At 37.6% G+C, this 23368-nt stretch overlaps 1 protein-coding gene across 1 annotated transcript in view; it reads left to right on the top strand.

The window, feature by feature from the left end:
• Positions 1–23368, top strand: part of lrp1bb (low density lipoprotein receptor-related protein 1Bb) — a 289380-nt gene that overhangs the window by 98373 nt on the left and 167639 nt on the right. Inside the window, exons 3-4 of the mRNA XM_059343018.1 lie at positions 19651–19770; positions 20410–20538. Of these exons, the coding sequence (XP_059199001.1) occupies positions 19651–19770; positions 20410–20538 (249 nt within the window). The remainder of the gene's footprint in view (positions 1–19650; positions 19771–20409; positions 20539–23368) is intronic.

The following is a 23368-nucleotide window of genomic DNA, read 5'->3' as shown; positions in this document are numbered from 1 at the left end:
GGACTGCTCATCTGACGAAACGGCAAACCTGGTTCAAATCCTGTCTTCATGTCAGGTCAGGTTTAATGAAAATGCAAAACCCCACCTGGGAGAAATGCTCAAGTCAGCCCAAATAGAACATGCAGGCAGTATTTGCAGGCTTAGATCCCATTCAATGTGCTATACTGCAAAAACGTGTCAACACAGGCAGAAAGATGTCAGTTCATCCACTGACTGGAAGGACAAGGTGACTTAAATCTAATTGACCAGCTACAATATCCACCACATTATTGGATTTTATAATTCCTGGGAAGGAGTCATACAACAGAGCTAAGAAGCCATCTTGATAATACATTTACTGGCTTGTAACTTGTAAATTACTCTCTCAATTATCTCTGTATCTCTAACATAGTTCTATAGTTCTAGGTAAGCCTCATCTTACTGGAGCCACTCCTGTCTCCCAGAGAAAGTAAAAGAAATGTGGAAAGAAAGACACATTTTTTTTGAATGGAATTCAGTTCTTTTAAATGGTATTGCAATTTGCAGGTGGATGGGTTGAACAAATTGTGAACACAGGGTTCGTGTCCAGTGTGAAAACAAAAGTAAACCATTTTTTACGTAACTTCTGATTTTTACGTTACTTCCATGGCTCACGTTTTGTGAATCACGTTTTTTTTTTACGTAACTTATGGTAGTCACGTCCACCTCGTAACTACTTCACTTCTGGCATTTATATTTATTTTACATTTATTTACTTTTCTTGTATATAATGCCTAGCCATTAAGTTTTTTGCCGTTAAGCTAAGCCAGTGCTTTTGTAACATAAATTCACATAAACTGCAAGCTTTATTACAACTATGAACCTTACCTGTATGTATATAGACATGTTCTATTTTTAGAACGCCTCGCTCTGTACCGTGAGACACAAACACTCATGTGTCGTTATGGCTGGTATTGAAAAATGGTCTATTCTGTCGTTTAGGTTGGAGATCTTAAGAGAGACAGAGTACAGAGAATACCCAGGAGAAAAATAAATAAATATTTTAAAATGTAAACATGTTTAAATGATAATAATCATACAAACTTACAGTATAATCATCAGAAATATAATTCATGCATCTCAAGATTAGTCAAGAAAATGTAGTCATACGTTTACTTGGCATTTCATTTTCATTTTTGTAAAGTTATTTTGTGAAGAGTTCTGTATGCTATACGTGTCAGAAAAATACATTTGTTCTTTGTACAAGTGAATCTGAAACTTTGCTGCAAGTGGTTTTATAAACATAGGATTCAAAACCTCCAATCTCCACTTAAAATAACTTTTCTCTCTGAGTGCGATGAGTTAAATAAAGGATAGAGCCATACTTGAAGGACTAACTGATGCTCTCCTATGTAACAGACGGATGTACTGTTTTGCATTTGAATTGTTTTGTTCAAAGCATCAGGGTAAAGATGTCTCAAATTTAAAGTCCAAGGTCCATACAAAAGATCTGGCCCATGTTTCATTCGGTCACATTGCATGCTGTCTTTCATAGGAAGGACAACTTTTTCATTGCAGTATCCACCATAAATGAATCACGATAAATTGGGCTGCAAAGTCTGTATTGAAAAATGTTTGCAATGGAATCTGAGAAATTATTATTTTAGTGTTAATGCATGAGGATTCACCCACACAGGTAACTTTCTAAGTTAAACACACACTCCAGATACTTAAAACCATAAAGTGCTGATGCATTTGAGTAAACTATATTGCCTACTACATAGCTTTGTAATTTCTCTTCAAACTTGACTTGAGGTCTAAATTTTAACAATCCAGATTGTCTTTTATTGTTGCCAAAAAAATATTCTCATTTGCTTGTTAAGTGCGATACTATGCATGAATTTTGGCTTTTTAACTATGCTCTTTACGGCTGCCATAACTCCAACAACATCTGCTGCTCTTATAACTTCCCGTAGTTGTTTAGATCGTAAGATATTCACCCTGCTTATCACAGATTTATCTACAAGTCAAGCCAAGTCAAGTCAAATTTATATTTCTATAAATAGCGCAATTCATATGACAGTGGCAGACTCAATGTACTTCAGAAATAAAAACAAAGCTGCCATGATGACAGAACATACAAAATAAACATGTAGCACAATATAAATAATAAGAATGAAAACAGTATGTAGGCCTCCAGCCTTTTGCATTACTGCTGTGGGCCCACACTGTCTTAGCCTCGTGACCTGCATCCACCTCTCTTGTCTGTCTCATGTCATTTCACACACCCATTGTCAATGAATAGGTAACACGGCACCTCTGTGTTCTAAATTCTTTTAAAAGGCTCTATCTGATGTGTAAGGATGTGTGACCTGAATGCTAACAATCAACCACTTAATGCAACGCTGCAGTCAGCTGCTCTGACTCCCTCATCTGAAGCACTACAAAGATTTATTCCTTATTCCTTTATTCCAACAGAATAAATGAGCATTGTAGAAAATACAGATTTGTTGTTCTTCTACACAGTTTCTGATTTAATGTTAAAGATAACTGGTAATAATCTTTACAGTTTGTGTGATGCCAACCTTGTGCTTAAGTTCACTCAGGGACACATACTGTACAGTCTGCTAAGTCCCACATGGACAGACCAAACTCACTGGGAAGCAGGAGAAATTGAGGTCACCAAAGAGAAGTTTTCGGCAACCAGCTGGGTCTCTTACAAAACTTTTTTTCCCTCCTGTTCCTGCCCACCTCTTATGAATATACATGGCGAACATCCCGTGAGGCCTTGATATGAAGGTGCCCAGATGGAAAACCACCTAACTCTTTTCGTTCACCTTCAGGAAACTTGCTCATTCTTAATCGCGTGCTCATGGCTGTGCCATGGGATCTCTGAAGTCTCTCCTGCTTGCATTAAGGAAGACAAATGTCAGACTTAAATAAACACAGTTCAGCCTCAGACTTCATATGTTATCTTTAGGGCGGCCCCAGAAAGAGAACATAAACAAATATCTTCCAAATTAACATGGCGGATAAAAGGAACAGCATGGAGCTGCTTAGAAAATGAATGTAGAGACTTTGTCAACCCGTATGGCTTGGCATTAGGGCTCAAACAGACTTTAAAAAGAAAGCTTTAGTCTGGTGTTTACACCATGTTTTAACATGTAACAAAATGTGTTACATATCAATCCAAATCTTGTCCCCTTTTCCTGTTTGTAAAATCAACGTCACCAATTTTGTCTTTACCAATAAAAGCAAGACTCAAGAAAGCTTCAGGTTTTTTTTCTTTGTGCACTGTAAATTGTTTACTGTCAAATAAATAATAACTTGCTGACACAAATTAACTAGTAGATGCTGTACTTCATACCACAGTTAAGTAACTGACTAACTACAATAGTTTTTGCCATATTGTAGAATGAAACACTGCATTATACTGTAACTGTAAGGTAACTGTAATATATTATATGTTATTAAGCTGTTAAGGTAAAATAATATATACGTTATAAATGACTGATAAAGATCAGAGCATGTATTGTAAATTTAAACAATACAGAGAAAAGTATTCACGTCAGACAGAACAAGCAGTCGAGATTTGTGGTTGTTTTTCCTGGTTGATTTTCTGCAATTACATTTCCAGTAATATTTCCCCAGAATGCATTTAAAACCTCCAGTGACTCACTGTACACACCTTTCAGTATGAGAAACTGTTGAGAGTACAGTCATAATAATGCAACAAAAATAATTTACAGTGTGGGAATACTATATCATCATGACAAAATAGAAATAATATTTGTTAGCACTAAACTCTTGGGTTTGAATTGTGCTTTTTAGAAACATGTTGCTGCAGACTGTATGATAGCACATTTACAGCAGTGTCATCACAGATCACTGACAGACTGAAGCCGACTCATCGCTTTCACACTACTGCTCAAAGTGAATGTCAGCAATGGCAGCATTGACTATGTACTATAGTCTAAATATGACAATTTCTATTTATTAATTCGTGTTCATGCTACTACATGCAACAACATATTTAGCCTATTTAACATGCTAAAATATAATTTCTCCAATGTGCAATATCTGTAGAATGCAAAGTACTTTTAGGAAAGCAAACAAACGTAAAAAATATATATTAGTAATAAATGCCAAATAGCAAATATAATGTGTATAGAATGTATGTATCTGTCTTATTTTTTATATTCTTATTGAGATTCTTATATCAATGCGTCTGTATTTTGAGCTGCTGTGACAACTTCATTTCCCCCCCCCCCCCCCCCGCGGAATAAATAAAGTCATATCTCATCTTATCTTCTTACATAAGTTAATGATACAAACCCAGAAAAAACACTTCAAGTACTATTAATTTCTACAACAGTTAGTCTTCATGTTTGTATGATAATTGCTCCATTTATTTCAGCCTTTGTCAAAGACCTTTTTCTTCTACAAAGTTTAGTTTCTCCATAATAAGATAGCATACACATAGTCATATGAACCATACCACTGCTATATGCGCATTGAAGCTTCTACACATTTGCCTCAATCACTTGTACATTATGTACTATAATTGGCACCTTTCAGTGCATATTGTCACTACAGCCCCATTCTGTGTGAATGCCCACCTTTATAAGTCAGATGCTGCTGATAAAAGAACTGTCATAGTCTGGGCTCAGGTTTCCTGGCAGCATAGTTTGTTGTCATGACATTGCTATGCAGTGCTTTGCTCATTCATGTATTGTTACAACCCCCAGTTCAAGTAGGAGAATGTGCAATTAAATGGGAGTTACATGTGAATTGTATCATAACCAATAATTGCATGTAGATCCACATTTAAAATGATTTTTGCTTAAGATTATAGTAATTTCTTTCATTTGCTGTGTATGATCTCTAGCGATAGGTCATTTCATTGTCATGGGAAAAGAGATAATGTAGACTAAGGTATAAAGGTGTGAGTTTTTCCAACATATTTCCAGCTGCCTTGTTTTTTATTTATTTTATTTTATTTTTTACAAAATACTATGAAGCCTTAATCAACAAGCATTTTAGGTTTTAATTTTGTATGGCAGCTAACACCTTGGTGAACCGAGCGCCGCCAGATTTTTTTTTCACTTTCAGGGGCGCAATAGTGGGCTCAATTATAAAGCTATAGTAAATATGTTTTTAATCCAATTTTGATGTTAAAACAATGGAATCCCAAACAAACAGTATCAACCCCAAATTGCTGCACCAACTTATGAGACATAACTGACCATGGAAATTGATTTGAGAAACATGTTCTAATCCCTTAATAACTTGGTAATTTTTATAAGAGATTTATATCTGCATCTCGATTGATCTTCAGATCCCCGGCTTCACCTCTTCTATGTGGCATCTATTGTTGACCTGCTATCTCCCCCTAAAATCCACTGCCCAGAACCTCAAATTTTCTATGAAGATGGGTGATACTGTGATGTTGCTGTCTGTATCGTCTCTTTATCCAAACTGATTTTCTTGCTCATTTCTCATTAGTTTTTTGTGAATGTTTAATTCAGTAATATCGAATTGGGTGAGCAGCTTGTAATAGCTGACTGCTAACATGAGAAGGACATGCAGTTCACAACATCATTCACCTCGAGTGACATTTCGCCAACACATTAATAAGTACTCTGGTATTTCTATCTCTGACTGAGCTCGACCGAAAAACATATTCATCATTAATGGCCTCATTTAGTACCAGCTCGTGTAAACTTGACATTTACTGCAGAATCAGTCAGCATCATTTCCTGATGGTGAAGTGTGCAGCAGAAAGAAATCATCTAACACAGAAAACAGGCCCATTTGAATTTGAAAAAACAGCACACAATAGATAAATATATGCTTTGTTAACCTTCCAGCTTTAAAAGAGTGCACCCTGTGAAGCTAGTTCAGACACATTGCTGTAAAAATCACACTGTATACACGTATCCTGAGCCCTGCTCTAATATAGTGTTCTGTTTAAGCTGTCACGCATGTGCTCACTCTCTCATCGCCAATGAAAGAGCTGCTTCACTGCTCACAATACAACCATAGCTGCCACAGTTATTGCTGGCGCTCACTGTTCCATTTTATCCCCCTGTAGGCTGTGAGGTTTTCCCCCAGTGGGGAAGTTTGTTGCTCCCTGATCTCTCTTCTCTCTCTTTGTGCTCAACTTCCAAGGCTGTTCTCTCAGGGAGAAATGGATTAGTGTTCCGTATCAACTATCTAATATCTACTCTGCCTAAATTTGCTCCATGTGAGTTGTCAGAATGAACGGAAATTCTCTCTGTGTCTCTCTGTTCATACAATTGCTACAATTTTACAATTGGAACTAGTCCTTCTGTTTAAGCTTATCAAATTAAAAGTGCTGAATTCAGACCTCCAGGATGCAATTTTTGAAAAAAAACAAAAAAAAAAACAGCTTGTCATCAGTCTGTGAAGCTAACTTCAACATTAATGTAAGCCTCTACAGTTCAGAGCTGTCAACATTATCATTTGGTGTTGTCAGTCCAATAGCAAAATATTGTCAGACACGATTTTTCCAAAACTTTGTTTTGACCGGTCACTTATGCAGCTGTCACAGTTAATCAAATTCCACTTTTAAATGTCATGAGTAATGTCTGTAATCTAGTTTGACTATCATCGTAAATGAATGTGGGTGAAATTGGCCAATGTTTCTAGCAAACCAGGCATATTTGATTGAAAGTAGATTTTTCTTAATCTTGTTATTTTAAAAACAGAGAGAAAGAGCGAGATCCCTGAGAGTACCTCAATAATAAGGTTTCACACATACGATTACATAACATTATTTAATTGGATTTTGTTCCAGAGAGGTTGGTGGTGCTGCTTCGTGTTTAACTATAGATCACAAATAGTCATAAAATTATAGAAAAGTGATTATACATGTGACTGGTATGGGAATAGAAACATGTATTGCACTGTACAGTTAAAAAGCATCAATATTTATTATATATTTTAATTATTTTTACTCAAGGTAAAAAGGTATGAGTTGTTTGATAATATTTTTGTCTGCCTTAGTTTTCCATAAAGCCTTAATCGAAAAGCATTTTAGGTATTCATTTTGTATGGCAGTTAATACTGTGAGGTTGCCTAAATGGAAACTGAAACTGAAATGCAAAGCTTATTTTCTTGCTCATTTCTCATTAGTTTTTTGTGAATGTTTGATTCAGTAATATATAATTGGGTGAGCAGCATGTAATAGCAGACTGCTAACATGAGAAATGTTATGAATACAGCCTGCAATTGCAATTTCAAGTTCAATATTTGTCAGAAGAATTGCAGTTTTTCAGGTGTGTATGTTAAGTGCCATTGTTTGAGATACTTCGAACACATTTTCACCTGTTAGATGAAATACTGTTGTTTTTAATGAGGTATCATATTTTATACCTTAATAATATGTGCATTATATAATCCATCATATATTTTGACAACTACTATTCACATCAAATTTTGTTTCAATTTAATTAGCACGTCCTAAAAAAAAGAAAAAAAAAACATGTTGAAAAAAAGCTACACTTATTCTCTTTGGAATTTATATTGTGAAAACAGATTCAACAATTTCACCAATACAGATGACATATTTTAATATTCTTTGTTTGTCTTTTTAAGTTCTTTTAAAAAGCATTCGAAGTGACCCCACTATATCAGCTCTTCCTCATTGAGAACTCGATGTTATATGCTGGATTCATAGTGGCTCTGATCGGCTGCAAAAGAAAAAAAGTGTAAAATGAACAAGGTTTATGACGCATAAAGGAAAGATGAACGAACAAACATTGCCACAAATTGCTTCCTAGAGAGCATAGCTGGTTGTGATTAAATATATGATTGGACTTTCAGCATCAACCTGTGCCAGTCCCACTCTCTCCAACAGAAACATGTCAGCAGAAATAACCCTCTGAATGCTGCTGAATGTTCCAGTGATGAGGTGCGGCTGCCTCTCCCAGCACTCTGCTTTGACAGGCTCTCTAATGCATTTGATTCCAAAATATATGGATCTATTTCTGCTACGTAAGGGTAATCTGAACTTTTATGCAGCGATGATTTCCATGTCATAGCACGACTTGTCAAAGGCAATGTGTTTGCCCTCTGTGGAGAACACACTGATTTAAGCTATTTGGGGATTTAAATTATAGTTCTGAGTACACTGGCTGAAAAGTGGCAAAAAAAAATCTCATTACTGAGGTGGAAGTGAGAAAGTATTGTCTCCTCGGTTCATCTTCTTTGGCAATCACACACCTTAATTGTTTTTTTTGTTTGTAACAATAATCTCTGACTCTGACACTAAAAATAGTACAGAAAACATTAATATCCATTTTTCTTTATTTTCTCATGATAAAGCCTCTGAAAACTAAACAATGTCAGACATGCAGCGTCCCTCCCACCCTCTGTCTCTAAACAACATTCAATTATCTCACTTGATTAACTTTTCATTACGACAACTCAAACAAACAAACACTTTCCTCCAGAGTGAAGGAGGCTGTGATAAGCGATGCTCTTGTTTCTAAACGACTATCCATGAATACAGCTCAATAATTTTTTTCAGTGTTTCTCAGTAGGTTGAAAATGTGTTGCCAACCAGCCTTGTAGACTGTAACATATTAGCATATTTATTAAATTTTTGCCCCTCTAATGGATGGAACATTTACAGTAAGTAGTCAAAGTGATCGCTCTCCTCTCTCCGGTGCTACTCTACTTCTTTACTGTGTTATTCTACCTCACTGCAGTTACTTTACCACAGAAGACGAGGTTGTAATTCTCCTATCTTCCTACTTCTGCTTCACACTGATGCTTCTTATGATTTAAGATTTATTTTCCAAGGAATTTGTCAAATTTTTCAATGCATTTACCTCCTTTTTTTCCCCTAAATTGTGAGATTATGCTTTGCTGTTTGATGACTTGAGGTTCCAGCTCTTTATTATCCTTGCAATGTTGGTTAGGGAACTGCCAGGCCCCACTACACACACTATATAAATAACAGCAGACACTGGCAATCAATATTTCATGCATCTTACTTTGTTGTTCCACAGTCTGGCAAGTTATTGTCACTCATATCATTACTCTCCCTAATACGAGGAAACAATCTGGTGTCATCAAATCCTATTACAGCGGATTTTCTTCCTCAGGAGTGGTTAGAATTAAAATTTCATTGTTTACTGGAAGATTTTCGACACCCACACCCATGATGTTTCTTCCAATATTTAAGGGCATGTCAGAAGCCTGGCAGTGCACCAGTTCTCAAATCCCTCAGCGAATTGTGCTTTGAGGGATTAACAACATTTACTGTCACATTTGAGCCCTAGTTTGAGTTACAGGATTACATTCCTTGAAAAACTACATGTATATGCGCCTGTATCTCTCAATTTCTTGGGAAATTATACCTTCTGGACCATCCGGACAGCTCCATGTCACATCAAAGCTGACACACTTAAGCTCCTCAGATAACTTTCTAAAGCCTTGTCAATAAATTGTGTCGCTGCAATCATCGCTCATCTTATACAAATAATATTTCCCAGTGCACACTTCTGGAAACTGTTAAATGTCTGAACCCCAGGGAATTTTTGACCTAGTTTCATCTTTGTGGAATCAATCTTGTCACTCTTGCCACCCAGGAGACACCAACCCCTGTTACACACCTACAGAACGGGTTAAGCTTGTAATTTATGGGTGGGAAATCCACTCATTAAAGGTCCTTGAGCCAGCCTTGGGGGTACCTTCTGTGTTGGGTTTGCATCTTAATTTGGTCCCATATTATATAGAGGACAGAGTTTTGGGGAAAGTCCGGCTATTCACAGACAAAGGCCATGGCCACCCCTGAAGGGAAGCCGTAATTAGGCCAGATGGGGCAATGTGACGGTTTGCCTTGGGTTAGTCTTTTCTCGCCAATGGTGAGGCTTCTTGTTTGTGTTGGCAGAGCAACACTACCACACTCACCATTCATACTCTACCATCTGTGGGGCTGAATGTGGAAGGTCTGAGAAACTTCTGCTCAAGTGGTCTTCTAGATAGATGTGTGACTTTCTTGTCTGTGGGATGCTGGGAAGTGAAATGTCCCAAATAGGCAGCAATCCAGTACTACTGTGGTTTTGTCAATGATATGAATAAAACTAAAAACGTGAAATCAAAATTTGAAGGCTCTTTACTTTTCTGTTAGTTAATATATTATAAACTATGATGATGATGCTACATTTGTGCATAATTTTCCATTATTCTAAATAAAACTATTTTTGGATGTATTTGTGATAACAACATCTTTGGGTGTATTCACACCCAGCTCACGCCACAGGTTTGGTTCGTTTGAGCGTATGTGAATGCAACGATCACACTTGAGTGTGGGGCAAAACAAGTGGGCTGAGGCTGCAAAGAGAGGGTGGTCTTGGCTCACTGGTGTGTTTGCAGTGTGAATATTGACTATTCTATGCAAAGCAACTAGGCTTATGAAGATAATCTATAGAAATGTTGATGTATTGTGTGAACAACGATTAAATGATGTTATGCACCCATCAGAGCTAATCTCACGGCATCGTACAAATAAACTAGTAAAACTGTGTAGACTAACTGAGGGAAGAGATCAAATGGAAATGCTCTAAATGAAACTGGAAGTTAGACAATTATTTACTTCTGCGTTCAGAATTTAAGTTGATTATCTCATAATAATCTCTACTTTCAAGTCTTTTTCAATACAGCATGATGTTCATTTTATTATCCCATTTGCATTAAAATAAACAATATAGCAGGACAATCCTTGAATCAAACTTAAGATTTATTTGTTGACAAGCCATTTTTTTGCAATACAGAAAATAGAAGATTGTTTTGAAGCACTGCATAGTACAAGGGAAAACATAAACCCAAATGACTGTAAAAATGTATACCTGACAATCATTGGTTGATCAATTGCTTCATACATTTATTAATGAAAGCCAAAATTCATGTGAGAGCAAGTATTCAAGTCAGGACACATTTAAAAAGTCTAACTTCCCAAATGTGTTGGACTACCTTACTCTGTTTTTGGGGAAGACTTTTTACAAGAGAACCAGTATAATGTTGTTCAACATGACAAAAGCAACTGATAATGTAGTACACACAAAAATGTGTGATCATTTACATGGATGTATATGTTAAGATATAGAGGTTGAACAAATACTTTCATAATTTCCATTCTGATCTGAGGAAATTTCCAAAGTGCCTGAAAGTAAACTGTACGCACATAAACACAATGAAACGCACACAAACAAACTAATAAAAACAAACTAATAATAGATGCAACAATTGTATCAAGTTAGTCTGAATTGCAACAAGGAGAACCAACTGCAGGTCTGATACGCCTCAGACTCAGCCTCTGGGTGGTCCTCTATGTTGACTGGCATGTGAGAGGAGCCTGTGTTGCTAGGAGACATGCTGTCAACTTCTGTGCACTACTGACAAGAGCACTTCATAACCTTGTACAGCCTTGGAGGCTGATACAAGATTCTTATAGCATTATTTATGTTTTTATTGATTCCCTTTACAACTTAAGGAGGAGCCATATTATGGTTAGGGTGGTATTCCACTCGGGAAGGAGAAGCTAACAAGGGTGGCAAACTAAGTTTTTGAGTGTGGATGCCGAACTTGCTGTCATTAACCCTGACTCTTAAATGAATTAATCTGTAAAGTCATGTTATATCAGCTGAGTCATTGTCAGCTTCTGCACAGCTCAGTGTTGTGTTTGTTAGACTAAGCAGTGTCTGAAAAACAACACAAATAGTCAAAATGTATGTACTGTATAGAGGACAAATACAATTACGTTTTTTTAAGGCCAACACAGAGGTAGCATCACCATGGGGTCTATTGAGAATATCGCCTATGGGATTTTTATCATTGGATTTTGGATCATTGAAGGAAATCAGCTCTGTGGCAAACACACTTTTCTGATGCTTACACATTTTGTTCAGCAGGATAATCTTCACAAATGAACACCACTTTTATAATGTTTGGCGTGTTAATGCAGCCGACAGAGTAAAAAGCTAATGTTATGGTATAGCAAACTACTCCACAGTCACATGACTTTTACGTCACTACTGTTAGCTCCAGACTGACAAGCTAACCTGCAGTTTTGACAAACTAGCAAAGCTGTAGCCTAATAAATTGTTAATTAACCTAATCTACCATCTACAAGAGTTTGCAAGAGCTCTTAAAAACAGGACTAGAGGCTGTGAAGAGACTAGTGAGAGAGTTCCTGTCCGTGTCCAGCGTGATGACGTTTAATGTGCCAGACAACCATTGTAGTCTCATTTAGCCACTTGTTAGCAACTGCCTTTTAAAGGACACGAAAAAACTTCACAAGTTGGGGTGTGTACTGACATATTTTATGTCGTACAGCAGAATGTGAACATCTCTTAAACTTGTGTTAACCACCTTATTTAAGGCATCTAACCACCAACGCATTCAAAAGCCTCAATGAGTTTGAGAGGATAGACCCCATGGAGCTAAAATGCTAACTCATTCCTGTGGCGCTCTATATACAATGATTTCTTTGCATACATGATTTTTCATTACTGTTTAATTTCAACGGTCACATAAAACAACAATTACCATGACTTTATTGACCGATCAGTATAGAGCTAAATGAATGCAAGGCCCGACAAAACAATTTCTTATCATATTATTGCATTTGATTAATTCACCAGTCCCTACATGCTGCCATTGAACAGCATTTGTTCTCTAAATGGCCTGGTCCGCCTCTCTACGGTTTGTGTTAATTTAGACACACTGCATAATCTCGTCAGAAACGTAATGACATTGCAATTTCCAGATCACTGATAGAATTACAGCAAATCATAACTTTCTCAAAATATAATGTATAACAAAGCAGCAGAACCGCCTCTGAGCTTCACATATCTCAACCACCCCTTTTGTTTTTACCAGGCATAATGTGAAAACAGATGGAATTAATTTTGTGCAATAGCTAGAATCATTCTGTTGATACATCTGATTAGAGCAAATTAGACTGCAATAGAGTGAAAATTAGTCTGGGGCTGCTGTTGTAAATGCATATGTCTCTGTGTTTCAGAGTGAGTAACATTTGACCGCATAATTCAGTAATTCAAACACTTTACAAAACCCAATTTTCCACATAGCGGAAGGGTATTGAATGGCTCGGCTCATATTGTTTACTGTTTTATATCTGTTTGCTCAGCAACTCATGAATATTTCTGCATGTGCTGTGAACTTCAGCAGTCACTTCTTTTAAGCTGCAGTCATTATACGTTTTGGAGAAGATAATAGAACGGATTAAGCATGCTGTTCTTCACATCATCTTTGTGGTTATAACTCATAATTTGAGTGTACTCTTTGCTTACCAGCGTTTCTTTCGCAGCTGTATTATTCCTCAATGGCAGGAGACGGCATATAAGAGATACATTTTTATTAATGCCAGTATTTAATGATATCAAGTCAGAAAGTATATAGCTCACATAAAAGCTTTTGCTGAAGCGAATTTCTTCCAAATACAGTGTATTTACAGAGCATAGTATCAAGGCTACTACATGTTCTTCGCTATTGACTCATGCTCTTAGAGGTAGCACTGCATAGCTCTAGATATGTGCAAAGCATCAAGCAGGCTCAGTGGCAGATATACAATCCCTGCAGCACTCTGTGTTTGCCAAAAGGGAAAGCTAATCATCTGGCGTCTTTGAGCAGATATAAGGATTAACTTTGAATATCTGCAGCTCGCCATGTAGTCACTTTGCATACTGCCTCACAACAGGGAAGCGTGAGTGTTACCGTACCACGCGATGAATAATAATGCTCAGGTCACATGGGGTCCACACAAGCTTGAGAGTGAGTAAACAGAGATGGCTGCAAGCAGCGCCAGTTTTTGACCCACCTGTCAAGCGCTGACAATTTTTTTTAAAGTGCCTTCTACCTCAAAATATTTTTTTTTCCCAGGCAGCATTTTAATACACAATTTTCAGAGTGCTCTATGATTTTTTTTATTGACAAAGAAATATGGAAACGTTTGCTCAGTAGGGGTGTAACAACCAGCCTCACAAGTCACCATAAGCTTCTGTATCACACGCTGAGGGCTGTGACAAAGTATTTGTATGTGACAAGTTGGAATGAGAATGCTTTTGATGTAACCATACAGGGATGCATTATTCTACTCTGAAAACTGTTTTCGACCAACGTGAACTTAGTTCTTTTGCTGGACTGGAGCTGGTGCTGGTTTGTAGTTGGTTCAACTTGCAAACCATCTCAGAGCCTGTTTGCTTTTCCCGTCATTACATCACTGTATAGGTCTCCACACTCCAAGAGCATAAGAACAACAATGATGGACCACATCGTCTCTTTACAAATGTTGCTCCTGGCTTTGTGAGCCTACATTTTCACCCAAACACGACATGTACAACACATTTGTGCTGCTCGTCTTGAATGCTATGGATGAAATGAATATGAGATATTGATGTTATTCTTTGTTGTAAGCTAACGATTGCCATCTAACTATAGCCCATATCGATCACATTGCAGTTAATAATTAAACATGCCTTGGGTCAAATTGACCCATGGACATTATGGCTATAACAGGAGTTTTAACAAATAAAATTAAATTAATGATACCAATTTTAGTGGGTCTTGTTGGTCAGATAATCCCGCTCCTAGCCCCTGACATAAGTGGTTCACTGTCCAAGACCAGCAAAGAGTTGGTGTCGCTCTGGAACCAGTTTTCCTAGCAGAGATCCAGTTCTTTAGTGGTCGAAAAGCGAAGAACTGGTTCAAGATTAGGCACCGGCTCTGAACCGGCCCTGGATCTGCCTTGGTCAAAAAGGGTATAGCTGGAGCAGTAATAAAATCAGAAAATGTATACATCACTATGACTATTTCTGCCTGAGAATTCAAAAAGAAATAGCCTAAAGAGCATTTAGCAGAAGTTAGCAGAGAGGCTACACTTTCAGAAGAATTTTCTTTTTCATCCCCAGTCAGGACTCTTCTGAAGCCTTTGTTTTTCTTCTGATTGACATACAGTACATTCAAAGTGTACAACAGTCTGAAGGGCAGACAAAGGCTGTTTATACTGAGCCATTCACATGCTAATGTCTCAGATAGATAGCAGCCAATGACAATGTATCTACCCAAGCAGACAAATTTTACCGGCATGTGTCTCTTTGTAGGTGTGTGTAATTTTGATTACTTTCAACCTGCACCTTTTCCTCGGCCACTGCTATCAGAACGGCTGATTGTATTCAATGCTCTGCCTTTGTACTGTGGAGCTTTATGTATCTCCACTTTGCTAGGAATTCTGCCCTCGAGTCCACCCCAATATGTTAGCCAGTATCTTGCTCCATATTACCCTCAAAATAACAAAAATGCATCCTTGTAGGAGTTTGACGCAAATCGTTTGCTCGTTCAGCTAGTAGCTCATTTTCAAAGGAAGTCTGGCTTGAATAAGGCGACCTGTGATATTTAGCTCACACCTAAAAATAGTGCCAAATATTTCCTTTTCTTGTTATAAAAGCATGTTTTAACCACTTTTTACCTGTGACTCTAGTTTGGTCTTCATTACATGATTGACAAGAAGCTCTCTCTCTGTCAGATGAGTGGATAAGAGTATAAACTCTTAAAACATTCAGTCACCACGATGACTTAAACTAGAACATTATGGCCACAGTTAAAAATGAAAGTAATTATGCTTATAATTCTGAGCCTGTTAGAAGGAGAAAGCTCAGGCTGACTCTGATCTGGAAGAAATCCATTTGTATGGGAAAAATGCTTTTTCACTGCATGTTTCTAATTTAGTTTACCGCTGTTTGGTAATTACTAGTTAAGCATGAATAATTCAGAGCTGAGCAAAGCAAGATAGATGCAACGGCTTTATGTTATGTCATAATCAGCGCCACATTATGTCAGTGATGGCCACATTAAGAAATGCTGTAACAGTGCTAACTAACAGGCTTGATGCATTCATTTTCAGAGGGTGAAACTTTAATGGTCTCTTGTTAAATTGAGCTGAAAATGCTTTTTGAGATTGTGCATACAGCCACAGAGTGACAGTTGTGTGTTTTTCTGAATGCTTGTGCTTCTGTGTGTATCTTCACAGGTTTTTGTGCATGCTGCATTACTCTGCACATCGGATCCGATTTGTTTTCTGCATAAAGACATGTGAAAAACATTGGTTTTTGACTTTTCACATCACTTTAAGAGGGACATATCATGAAAATCTCACTTTTCCCAGTCACTGTGCAGATTCATCTGGGTATCTGGAGTGCTTAACAACCCACAAACTGTAAAATAGCACAACCCAGTCAGTTTTTCGTGGGCGGACTGGATCAGAAAACACAGGATTCAACAAGCAATTCAGATATCACTCCCTGTTGTATGTGCTTTAATGGGACTGGGGGCAAAACAGGTATATTCAGTATGAGGTAAATAATGGTTTTTGAACATTAAAGCATGTAATGAAGATAGTAAGTAGTAAATAGTACAGAATAAAGGAATTCATTTTGAAAATGTGGTATTTTGCGGTTGCTGTGCAGACAGATAAAGAGAGCTGAAGGCAGTATAGATGCAGGCAATCAAAAGAATGCCCTTTCACCTTCACAAAGTTGGATCAGAGAAATTGTCTTTGCATTCTGACTCAACACATGCAGAGCACCGAGGTGTTTATGCCCTCCCATCCACACAGAGGTTTTGTTTTAGTTAAATAAAAACAGAAACTGGCAGCATTATATTTCCTGGAAAACCTATTAGCCAATGCAAATGAGGTGTATGTGAATATAGTAGTTATATGAGTGCAGTGAGCTGTGTGAGTTTGTTGCAGGCTTTTATATAGATATTTTGGTATTATTGGGAGCTCGTTTACCTCTTCAATTTGTTCTCTAAAGTAAAGATGTTATCTTTTCTCCAAAAGGTAACTTAAGGTCTGTCTGTGTGTCATGTTGGGGGTAAAATGACCAGTTTGTGAAAATCTCTCCAGCATGCATTGTTTTCAAACTGTTTTCTGAGCTGTTTGAATTGGGGGTAGTTTCAGCTGTCAAGAAAAGAATTGAGGACAATTTGGCCCCATGCTATATCACTAAGCTCTTTTTATCCCTTTTTTGTATGAGCACGAGCAGCATACATGTGTTTCATGCTGGTTTGAAATAATTCTCAAAGATGAGCTGTCTTTTCATACAAACAGATGAACAAATCAATGAACAACTAAATCTTAGGTTTTTTTTCTATGATTAAATGAGACAAAATTCAGATTTTGGATAGATGGATGGATGGATGGATGGATGGATAGATGGATAGATGGATAGATGGATAGATAGATATAAATGTATATTATTTTGCTAACTTAATATATAGATCTTAAAGAAAGAAAATGAGCTCTAGATTTCAATCACTGAAATAAGTAAGGGATTTTAATATTTCTTCCATCACTTATTAAAACCTGTAGCTGTGTCTGACAGTCATACCTTTCTAGTAGGTGAAAAAATGAAATTTCCACCAAATGATTAAAGGCAACAACATGTCCCTTAAACACAGAAAAGCAATACTATGCCTCGGAAATTGTTTGTTTCCAGATTCTCTTTAAAGTTTATCGCGCTCCGGCTCTTTGCTTCCCCACAATCATTTCACCTCTATGAGCCAGTGAGGAGTATTATTAAATATCCAAACAGGCTCTCTGTGGTCATAGAAGACCAAAGGCTACTGGGCATTTACCATTTTAATACTTCAGTGTTTGCTTGCTCTCTTATCACCTCAAAAAATAGTTTGCCCCAAAATGAAAATTCAGTCATTTTCCACTCAACCCCCTGTCAGTCAAAACTCCTCCGAGGGCTATATGAGAACCAAATACACAGGCAGTTCCCTGTAGTTCCACCACAGCCCTCTCTAAAGCCGTGAGAGGTAACGGGGCCAGTGTTTTACACCATGCATATTTTAATACCATAATATTTTAATAAATACTGTTAAGCTTCAGTGAAGAAGCTTTCCATGCCTCTGGCTTGTTAGTCAACACTTACTCAACATATTATTGCTAAATATCGCTCACTTACAAACTGTTTTTTATATCACTTGGCATATTGGTCTCCAACAAGCACTCACTGAGATTTATTTATTGCTCTCCAAACAATACCACCCCACCATTTATCTTAATGTGTCAGCGAGCCAGTTATACACTGTGATGACAAATGGACTTCTGATAAGTGTTAAAAAGTGTTTGATCCACTGACATCATGTAATACCAACTGTTAAAAATCCAAATCAAAGAGTGTGATTCCATTCAGAAAGTAATGATAGCCGAAGCTTTGATTGTCGCTGTGTTTCCACTATTCTGTTGAATGTAAATACCCCTTGTCAAGAAATGATTTGGTCTGCCGCTGCAGCATTTCAAGATGTCTTGAAATGGTTAGCACAGGCAAGAGCGAGGAGCTTTTTATCGTTTGCGCCGTAAGTTGACATTAATTAATGTTCAGTGCTGGCATATCAATCTCTGTGCAATTAAAGCTTTGTGTTGAGGGTTATACTTTTCACTTGTGCTATTTATTCTGCTGAACTTTCATCATGTCATAATTAGCTGTTCTTTGTTCCTCTCTGTGTAAAGAATAGTGCTATAGAGAGCATCATCACCAATGACAGCATTCAGAACATACATAGGGATGACAATGTTGGCACTTCCTGAGGGCTGCAACCAGTCAATCAATGTCAAATGAGGACTTTAGAATGCACGGCTGCTAATATGTTTTAATTGTACTCATCAAAAGTCTATGATTGCTGGGTCACAATGTAAATATAAATATGAGATTGATTAAACTCACAGTTTAGGGTCAGTTAATATACCTCAGCAACATTTTCTCAGTTGATAATCAGTGGACAGTATATATCCTGTAGTGAAGTACTTTTTTTATGCAACTTCTTTGTAGTGTGTAATAGAAAGTCTTGTTAAAAACAGTTTTAAACTTGTGACAGTTCAGTCAAAAATAAAAACAAATGTTGGTATTGTACACTGTAAAAAAAAGGATTTTGGAGGGTGGTATATACTATCCATTCAAACTGATTGAAGCATATTTGTCAGCAAATTAAATGTATAATAATGGCCTTTCAATTCAGAAGCCCTAGGGTGGCCGCCCCCATGCTCTCATGTCAGCTTCGCTTAGGATTTCGTCATTTGTTTTATTTAAAGAAGTTGATCAACATACTGATTAATAATGAAAATTAGCAATATCCTTTAAACAATCAAGAGTTCATATTACCCCATCTTTATGAGAAATTAGTTGTATAATGCAATGACATATTTTAGGTAGACATTAACTGATTTCTTTCAGTATTTCATAGCTGCTGAATTTAGGTAGTCTTTAATCTAAATTTGGAATGAAATCTACCCAAAGAAGATGATAGCAAATCGTTACCTTAGATTTATTGGGTAAATTCTATAGCTTGTTTTTAACAGTGTACGTTTCTGCATTTATCAGATTAATTTCTGCTTTCTGCACACAAACAAGGTCAGGGTGGTTGGATGGGTCAAACAGAGGTAGCACTTTCACCTAGGAGTTAAACAAAAAGTCAATGAAAAGAGTTTAGTGAACCTTTATTGCTAAATAACAGGAGGGCAGAGAAAAAAAAAAGTCATTTCTCAAATTCAGAAGTAATTTCTCCATTCCACGTACCTTTTCTACACTTTTCCTAATTCTCACTTTTTTCTCTTTTTCTCTCTCTCCCCCGCAGAGCTCCTGTCAGCCTGCCACGAGCTCCGGTGCCGCTACGGCTGTGTCATGACGAGAAACGGCACCTTCTGTTTCTGCGCCGATGGCTTTGAGGTCGGCGAGGACGGAACGAGCTGCAGAGGTAGGATATAGCTGCGCTGGTGGGGGCCTCCTGCCACGGAGCCCCCCCTTCCCTCTATTTCATCCCTCTTCCCCGCACCAACCCTTCCATTTGCCCTCAGCCAGACTTCCTTCAGATGAATAAGCAAGAGGTGCTCGGTATATGAGAACCATCTGTCTGCAGGCAGCAGGGCCACATGTACTGTACAATACACCCCAACACACACACATACACACTACATACAGAGCGACACACTATTTCTCTGTGTTTCTCTCTCTCTTCGTCTTTACACTTTTATATCTGCCACACGCCTGGTTTTTGACAGCTAGCGAGGAAGCCAGGATTTTGCTGTCAAAGGTGCCTCTGGAGTTGTAGTGTCTCACTTGGACTCTGCACATACCTTCTACCAACGACATGGCACAACATTGCATAATTATGCTGGCGGACGGGGTTTAACAAAGTAACACTGCCTCCTGAATTTGATCCTGTTTTGGGAAGACATGAGAAAGAGCAGTTTATGGGGTGCTGCAGCTCATTGGTTGTAAAAGTAATTATGCCTGAGATGCCAGAGTGAGGCCACATTAAGTATACTTTATGTATTTGGGTCATGTTTGAGCACACCTAATTTGTTACAAATGACTCTCTTCCTTTTTCCATAAGATCATGATGAATGTGCCATGTATGGCGCATGCAGCCAAACCTGCACAAACACCTATGGGTCATACAGATGCAGCTGCACAGAAGGATACATCCTGCAGCCTGACAGGATATCTTGCAAAGCCAGACAAGGTGAGCAGCACACTTGCATCGGGGAAACAACATAATCTGCATAGTATGTATGTTTCATGTCTAATAATAAACAGGGCGGTTTTGTTCAAACAGAGTGGAATTGTAGCTTGTTGTCGCCTTGATGCTCCCCAGCTTCGGTAGGGCAAGATTAATGTGGTTTAGTAGTGACCACATCTATCACCCACACGGGAATGGGTAGAAGTGGTCAGGCCAGGATAATGATAAAATTAATGAGCATGAGATTTTAAGTGGGAGCAGTCTGGAGTATTTTGTGTGGAGACAATGCCCAGCGTCACCCTGATTTATGTTAATGCTCGATGCTGGTAACAAATCTGTCCCAATGAGTAAAACAGCCTGCTTAGAAATAAAACAACCAAATGACGTATTGTGTTTTGGTGGTCCGCCTTACACAAGTAAACAAGCTTAACCTTGTGTGGTATATTTTTGTGTCGTGCATTGAAGCATAAAGTGAAACATTTTTTTTAAAGGTGTTGTCACTAAGGCATATATGGGTTGAAAATAGCTGGAGGCCCAACACACCTAGCTGGGGAGAACACCACTGTTGCAGCTTTTAATCAATGTGACTGGTGTCCTACCAGGAATAAACTGAATATGATTACCCATAAACTTAACTGAACCCAATGCTCACATGCATTAATATTAATTTAGCAGAGAGCGATAGTGGTACAGGGATAACTATGGGGTTACCATTAGTTGTAAAAGCTCATGAATATAAATTTCATATAGAGCTCTCTGAGGCTAGAAGATGAGGAGCAGCAGGGAATGAAAAACATATTACTGTGTTGAGTGTAGATTGAAGTTAAAACTCTGCAGAACAAATGTTCTTTTCGGGGATTTAATCTTGATTTGATCTCTTCTTATTTGGCTCAGATTAAAGTGAAAGGTATGATATGTTTTAGTTTATTTGTATTCATGACATAACTCTGACTTTACAACACCCTGATGGTTTCATGTCTGCTTGTTAATGCACTTCACTGACTCATGCAAAATACCAAACTGAAGATTTTACAAGTGTGGGGTTATTGCATGTTGCAGAAAAAAGCCTTTATTGGTCTTACGAAATAAAGTAAATGGCAGGAATTATATTTCCAAATAAAAGACTCATTGTATCATGGCTATAATCTCCAACCAAAAGTGGTGGGGACATAAGGGCTCAGATGAAAAAAAGGTTTTAAATGGTCTACAGCAGATGCGGCGATGTAATGGTGGATCAGAATGAGGTCAGAGTAGATAAGAGTGTTGTAAAAATAATTTGCATTATGGTACAAAAAAGGGGGTGTCTAACGCCACTAACACAATTTAAAAATGTTTGTTTCTTCTCTATTTATATTGCATTTTTTCAGTTTTTAACATGCAAATATGTCTTTCTCATAGTGTGCTTATTTGTTTGTTAACATTTAATGTGTACAATATTCATTTTGCCATGTATTTTGCCAGTCGTGGATGACAGAATCAATTGGATGAAGCAATAATAATGAAAAAATAAGTATTTTCTCACAATTTATGACTTATTTTTTATTATATTTTTATTTTTTATTTTTTATATATATATTTTCCAAAATAGGTAAGTGTTTATCTTGTACACCTATACATTTAATATAAACATTCTGATATTTGTTTCACATTATTTAATATTTAATAATTTCTTTCTTCATTGCTGGTTTTGGTCTTGTTTGTTTGACCTTTTTTACCAACAAGAAAAAAGTAGAATATCAAAAGCGCTATATTTAGAGTCCTACTGAAATGTCATTGCATGTTTTTTTCTGCTTTAGGCTTCATGTCTGCTTCGTAGATCACTTATCCTGTGTTTTTAATTTGATTGGGAGTTTTGATTCAATGATAACACCCCTGTCTTTGGTTTCTATTCTGTTTATTTGCATAAAGCAGTTTTGTGTTAAACACATACTGTGAAAAAGAACTCTGGTAATGTCAGTTTGCAGGGAATATAGCTGTTGTTGTTCCAGTGGTAGACCGGAAGCGAAGGGAGTAAATCAAAGGACAACCAGCATGGCGGGACTACATGCACACACACACACTAGATGTGCACACGTCACGCTTCTTTTTGCTTCCAGAATGTCTGCATGCTTTCTAAAATCACACACTGGGGTGGCATTTTGCTAGCCTTGTTTGGTTCGGTGTAAAAGAGCAAAGCCGGCGTGATGACAGATCCTCTTTGTGGAAATATTGCAAAATCTCGATGTGAAAGGGGCTTCAGACACACCTCTAAAAGAGTAGTACAATTCCCTATGTTTGATTAAAAGATGGGGTAGACCTCTATCAGAGAACCTGGTCCAAACCCTATCTACCCCCTTAGTGTGAGAGAAAATGTGTGGCTACAAAAGTTGATTCAGAGGGCTATGGGGAAGCAGTTACGTGGGCAGGCATTCTGATTTATTGCCTATATTAGGGGAGTAGCCCTTGACTTGAACTTGTGTGAAAGATCGGGATAAATAAGGGCCCTTTTTAGAGGGTGAACCTGATGTCAAAGAATGTGCACGCTCAATTAAGCCCATAAAGCAGCTTATCTCAGTTTTACCACCACAGACTGTCCTTCCTTGACTTGACTTATGTCTCTCAATTTGTTTTTTGTTTTTTTCGCTCAAATCAATAAGCTCTAAGAATCAGTTTTGTTGGATTGTTTTATGCTCTTTCACCCAGTGTTTCGACTACACTTTCTTGCTTTTACTGCCTGATGGTGAGGCAAGATGAGGCATGCTTTTTGTCACACTTTGTCCCTGTTTTTCTCTGTTTGTGTGTTCCTTCTAAGAAATCTTGGCTTTCATTTTCATCCATTTCGTTTCATTCAAAC

This window comes from Centropristis striata, chromosome 10 (genome assembly GCF_030273125.1).
Source record: "Centropristis striata isolate RG_2023a ecotype Rhode Island chromosome 10, C.striata_1.0, whole genome shotgun sequence".
Lineage (NCBI taxonomy): Eukaryota > Metazoa > Chordata > Actinopteri > Perciformes > Serranidae > Centropristis > Centropristis striata.
The sequence above is the reverse complement of the archived record's forward strand: the minus strand, read 5'-3'. Positions and strand labels throughout refer to the sequence as shown.